The sequence below is a fragment of the Macrobrachium rosenbergii genome, chromosome 15, assembly GCF_040412425.1.
Source record: "Macrobrachium rosenbergii isolate ZJJX-2024 chromosome 15, ASM4041242v1, whole genome shotgun sequence".
Taxonomy (NCBI): domain Eukaryota; kingdom Metazoa; phylum Arthropoda; class Malacostraca; order Decapoda; family Palaemonidae; genus Macrobrachium; species Macrobrachium rosenbergii.
The window spans coordinates 24,578,427-24,585,176 of NC_089755.1; the positions used below are offsets into that span (position 1 = coordinate 24,578,427).

The 6,750-nt window shown below is 36.9% G+C and overlaps 1 protein-coding gene across 1 annotated transcript in view; it reads left to right on the forward strand.

Moving 5' to 3' along the window:
* Positions 1-6,750, forward strand: part of LOC136846463 (adenylate cyclase type 8-like) — a 275,785-nt gene that overhangs the window by 162,636 nt on the left and 106,399 nt on the right. The window contains exons 9-10 of the mRNA XM_067117259.1: positions 641-720; positions 2,677-2,826. Coding sequence (XP_066973360.1) covers positions 641-720; positions 2,677-2,826 — 230 coding nt within the window. The remainder of the gene's footprint in view (positions 1-640; positions 721-2,676; positions 2,827-6,750) is intronic.

Below are 6,750 nucleotides of genomic sequence, written 5' to 3' on the forward strand. Positions count from 1 at the left end.
TACTAACAATGATTTTCTTATGCTACTTACTGTTCACTATTAATTACTCATTTTGAATATGTATTATTTATTACTGAAATAATTATTTACTTTTGATTATTTCCACTGTAGTATTAATTCTCTTAACTATTTTTATCTTATTGTTTCTTTTTTTACCTGTTAATCATTATTTTGAAGTGTTTACCCGACGTTTTCCCGAGAAATGAGTTTATTGTGAAATACTGTTTTGTTAATGATTTAAAATGATTTGTGCAAAAGCATTTTTAATTTTGTGTAGTGCTCTTAAAATAATTTAGTCTTTGTTTAAATAAACTCCTATCTGCTCTGCAGTAGATTTTGTAGGTTATTATTTGACTTTAATCATGAAACGTTTTATTCAAAATAATGCTTCCATATCTTTCATCGCGACAGTTTCCCTAATAGAAGTTTTTAATTTGGAACAAAGCTTTTGAGTCGGTCATTACGACATTCCATTTGCGAAATTTTTGATTTTCAGATAATGCTTTCGACAATTTTTTTTTCACGACTTCAGAGGATAATTTTTAAAGCTACAAGCTATTATTTTCACAAGAAATCATCTTCCTTTGCAGCAGAATTTATGAGCAACTTATCGTAAACTCACATTATTTTTCTTCCCCAGCATTGGCTAGTCAGTGCAGCGCCCAGGAGCTGGTGAGGGTTCTGAACGATCTGTTCGCTCGATTTGACCGACTGGCTCTGGTAAGGACGGGGGAAATATTCCCCTCCCATTTCGTCAGATTGAAAGGATTTGCTGAGAATTCTCTTTCATCTCGAATACCGCGTATTGCACCAAACAATTTCTTCACGTAAACTGAAGCTGTCTGTATTCCAGCCGTAGTTTGTGTGTGACGGGACGTTTTAACATTTAACTTTTGTGACTAAAGGACTTTGGTAAACTGATATGTTGATGTGTTTCTGTAAACTCGTACAACAACGACTATGGTCATCGAAGCTATGTGATCAATTTGGGAAACGGTGTTTCAAAGCTCCAGATTTTTTTTTTTTTTTGTACCTTACCGGGGTCGGCAATGAGGGAAACAACTATAATATAAAATCTGTATAAAAAAACATTTACAGTGTTACAAATTAAACTACTTTCAAGAGAACATGAAATGTACAGCTTGTTATACGGTCTGTCTTCATCAACTATTGGATTTGAAAGGGAGGCGTGATTTCTCGAAGGGCCTCAGATATTGGACCCGTACAGACCTTCCAAGAGTTTAGTTCCCTTGGACATTTTAGAGGCACTGCCTCCAAGACCCGAGGGTGATGATGTAACCAAGTAGGAGGAGAAAAACACACACACACACATTAAGGACATTCCAAAACGATAGCGACTAAAGAAACGTCAAATACGAAATGTGGCCAAGGTTAACGCGCTAAACAAATACCATTATAACAAAAGCGAAAATTTCTAATAGCCTAAATGCAAATATACATAATGAAAACTGAGTTCTAGCCGTAGATTATCAGCTCCTACGGCAAAGTTCTAGCCGTAGATTATCAGCTCCTACGGCAAAAAAAAGATGTCTGTGATCATGAGACAGCTCATCCTTATAGAACTGCATCACTTCTGAGTGGAATATAATATGTTGATAAGTCACCTTAAGTAAATGCATCCAGTACTTTTCACCTACTTAGTTACATCATCACCCTCGGGTCTTGGAGGCAGTGCCTCTAAAATGTCCAAGGGAAGGACTGTACTGGTCCAGTGTCTGAAGCCCTTTGAGAAGCCTCACTTTCAAATCCAATAGTTGATGAAGAAAGACCATATAACAAGCTGTACATTCCATTTTCTCTTGAATGTAATTAAATTTGTAACATTATAAGTGTTTTTATACAGATTTTGTATTATAGCCGTTTCCCTCATTTCCGACCTCGGTAAGGTACAAAAAAAAAAATCTAGAGCTTTGAAACACCGTTTCCCAAAATGATCACATAGCAGCGATGACCATCGTCGTTGTTATACGAGTTTACAGAAACACATCAACATATCAGTTTACCAAAACCCTTCAGTCACAAAAAGTTAAACGTTAAAATGCCCGTCACACACACAAAGTAAGGCTGGAATGCAGCGTCAGTTTACGTGAAGAAGGGTTTAGTGATATATATATATATATATATATATATATATATATATATATATATATATATATATATATATATATATATATATATATATATGTATATATATATATATATATTATATATATATATATATATATATATATATATATGTGTGTATATATATATATATATGTATGTATATATATATTATATATATATATATATATATATATATATATATATATATATATATATATATATATATATATATATATATATATATATGCCGTATGCAAAGTTAAGAATTTAGAATAAAAATAACCTTAGTGACATCATAATTGACTAAAGAGTTCCAAGGAAGAGTGACTTATCTTCACTTGGGCATTGACTATCAAATGCAATGATTTATGTGATGTGTGTAATTAAGGATGAATGATACATTAAATGGCAAGTGCATACACATAACACGAGCCAATCTCTCGCTAAATCAGTAATTAACTCATGTCCAAATGTATAATGAACCTCTCCCCAAACCTGTAATTAACCCAAGTCTAAATGTGGAATGAACTGTCCTCATTTTCTTTGTAGGAAAACCACTGTCTGAGAATAAAGCTGCTGGGAGACTGCTATTATTGCGTGAGTGGCCTCCCGGAAGCAAGGAAGGACCACGCGCAGTGCACCGTCGAGATGGGGCTTCATATGATCAGGGCTATCAAGCAAGTCCGGCAGAGAACGCAGGTAAGTCCTACCTCTCTTTTCGAGTTTCATTTTATAGAATTTCTGGTGACTTTTGTCCCCTTCTTCCTACAACAAGGTTTTGAGTTCGAGCCCTGCATTTGATATTTGTGCCATTTCTTGGTTTTGAGTTCTTTTTTCCTATTATGGGAGCTAAAATCCTGATGTGCGGCTCAACTCCAAACGTAAGTGTATGACTTGACAGGGTTTTCCCATCTGGGATACTGTACTTTTTCAGTATCGTTGTTCTCTCTCTCTCTCTCTCTCTCTCTCTCTCTCTCTCTCTCTCTCGTAGCGCCGTATTCTTCCAGCGTCTGGAATATTATTCACCACGTCATGTTCTTTGAGCCTCTTCCCCCGATTCCTCCCCCTCCCATCCTTATCACCTTTCCCCCATCCTCCCCACCCTCTACTCCATCTTTCCATCCCCTCCCCCAACTCATCCACCTGCCATCCGTCCCCGCACCCAGGCAGAGGCGTCCTCTCTCGTCGCCCCTTCTCCTCCATTTGGCTGAGCCGCCTTAGCGTCCCGCTCCGTTTCCATAACCCGAATTCTATTGATACACAAACACTTTTTTTAGGGAAGATGTTTACCGAAATCCTTCGCTCCTAAAAGGGTCTCCGAGGGAAGGGGGGTTAGCGACTGGAAATTGAAGGATAGGTTGAGATTTGCCTGAGGATTCCTGTCCTCGGAGGATGGGTGGAGGAAGATGGGCGAGGCAAGAGGGGCTTGGAGGACTGGAGGAGAGCGATCCTGTAGGATATTCTCTTTATTTTTGGAGATTACAGAAATGAAACTTTTCGTGATCTCGTCGTAAAGGATATGAGAAGAGTTTTGGTTTAATTGGTGTGAGGGTGCGAGTTCAGCTTGTTGTCGTTCAGTTTAGCCACGGTCTTTAGAGGCTAATGATGAATTTTGGAAGTTTTAGAATAAATATTCATTGATTGATACTAAAACATGAGAAATAATAACCAGGGTAAATGATGGGGTAATGGATCTAGAGAATCAGTCATTATAAACTTGAAATTGATGCTGGGGTCAATAGATACTGCATTTGTTTATTGGCTTCATCTTTCTAATTACAGTGTGTTAGCACGAATCTTGCATATAGGCTACATGCATAGAAATAAAGACTGTTTACCCGTAGATGCAATGTCCCCAGCATTCAGCCAGTGAATTATACTGTATTTAGATTTAGGGGGCTATAACATGACTTTCATTCATAATCACCAGTATTACTTATCTCTTATCACATGGCTTTCATTTTCATTCTGTAACGTGGGTTAAAATTTAGTTGATTCATACAAGTGCTAATGTAATCTACATTTGCTCATAAATATATTAAAAAACACTGGTTAGGTGACCAATATTTTGTTATGTAAAATTTTATAACCATGTTGGAATGTTGAAAGAATTTTATATGAAGACAGATATTGGAATAGTAATGGCTCGACTGTATAATTAGTATGAAGGAAATTATTATTAATTATTATTATTATTATTATTATTATTATTATTATTATTATTATTATTATTATTATCCAAAATTTGATTATGAATAGCTTAGACAATAATGAAGTAACGCTTCGATATTGATGACACAGATCATAATAGGGGAACAAAGATTAAAGAAAGATTGAAAAATTATTAAAAAGATAAAAAAAAACGCGTTAGGGCAACAAAAAGTTCCCAAGAGTCTGCTTTCGAATTTATATAAAAATAATCTGAGTTCGAGCTCTTGTTGATCTAACTTAAAAGATTTCCATCTTTTCTATAGTTTAATTATAGTGAATATTTTCAAGGTCAATATTTGCAGTTCAGTCGAAAACTACCGAAACCTTGTTGAATATTTTCTGAGACTAAATATTTTAGCTTAATTGCAGTAGGATAATGCAAAAATAGGTTATTTTATTATGCTCATTTTATAATTGTATTATTTTATCATTTTCATATTTAATCATTAAATTAGTTTTACTTCAGATTGTTCTAGAGGACGCCAGCAAAAAGAGTCGACGGAATCTTCTCGCCATATACTGAATTATAGCCGTGTTCTTTTCCAAAGGTCTTCCTTCCTGTGGTGTGTTACCGCTGGGGTTCTTCCGGGATGTGTTTTACTTTCAAAAATTGTGTGATTTTCTCGTCTCTTTCATTAGTCTACTAATTTAAAGGACATATGGAATGGAAAAGTGTTTAGGTTTCTTCTACGAATAATATACGTTTATTAATATGTTTTCCTGTTAGTCCTAATAATGGATATGTATATTATTCGTAGAGACTGCGTCATTTTCATTCCGGCTTTGGCTTCATACGGACATTGGATTGCCCGTTTCAGCGGCCGTTGTATTAAAAACTGAATCAACACTATATTTTATCACGTATACGTAGGTACATCACTTTCGTCCCTCCCAAAGTTTGTAAATTCCGACACTGGCCAGTTTTCTCGCTATTCCCGAAATCTGTCCTTTTTAGCAGGCTGAGCTGCCATGAACGGAGAGGCGCGAGTAATGTTTATAACGTAAACGAAAACCCTTAACGGAAACCGCTGAATTTGGAAATGTTGTGCGCGTGCGCGAGTGCGCAACTCTAGAATATATTTGCTAAAAGATATTGGGTCACTGTTCCTAAATTAGACAAAATAATGCCAAAAAATTAAAGATTAAAAATATTGCTGAAGTCCAAATGAAATGATGAGTATTCCAGGATAAGTAGGGTTTATGGACCGTCGCTGTAGGTGAAAGCTGTTCTTTTCAGGGAATGGATTACTGCTGGCAGTCCGCTGTCGGCTGGTTGTCTTTCAGTGTATTTATTTATGTAATACATAAGGCTTTGCGTCCATGGTTTTGCCAGAGTTCATATCTGCAATAACAATGTTGCATTGCACGGTGTTTTAAACTTGAATAATAATAATAAATAAAATAATAATAATAATAATAATAATAATATAATAATAATAATAATGTTGCATTGCTGAATTATGATTTTATTGTTGAGTAATAATAATAATAATAATAATAATAATAATAATAATAATAATAATAATAATAAAGAAGGAAGAAGACCCTCTTTGAGGCATGTTTTGTTGAATAATATGGCTGCATTATGCAAATTGATTATATACTGAGTTTTCTCAATTTTTCTTATAATTCGCTTTTCCTGCACGTCAATATTGGTCAATAGTCGGCCACCGTGGTCTACCGATACAGATGCCCCGTCCGAGAATGCTTCAGCTCCTACATCGTTATGACCACCATGCGCTTCTCCAAGAGGATTTCCTGCCATGCCCAAGAAGGTGCTATCTTTAATCACGCCAGAACTGCCCATTACCTGAGAATGAAAAAGAATGACATTATCCACAGCATCGAGATAATAGACCAAATGACGGATAATCGTCGCCTACGCCTCCTGGAAGTCCTACACATCGGGAGAGACAAGCCTAACCTCAACACCACACAAGAAACCTTCCTCCTCCCGACGGCGGCTTGAAGGGCAGCACCAAGCGGGCCCCCTGATGAGCAAACCAATCAGGAACGTCCATTGCAGGCAGCGATTCCAACACACATCCCCAGATGTACCCTAACGCTCGCATGCGAGAAGACCTGCAACCTTTTTTGAGCGAAAGAAGGCTCCGCCCGATGAGAACCGCCTCGGGCCGCCAATGAAAAATCGACCCTTTCCGAGACCACTGTAAGTACCGCCACGCGCGCCTTGTGTCTCTGTTACGGGCTGCTCCAGAAGCAAGAGCCCGTGCCAGCACAAGGCTGGCTTAATCTTAAACAACCGTGCCTCTAGATTCATCTCAACACTGTCCAGAAGATGACCATCGAGCTGGTCGAAACATGTCGACGGAAAAAGTACTAAAAATACCAGAAATAGACGTCAGAAAAAAAAAAAACCATTCGCAAGGTGAAAATCTATGGATTTACAAC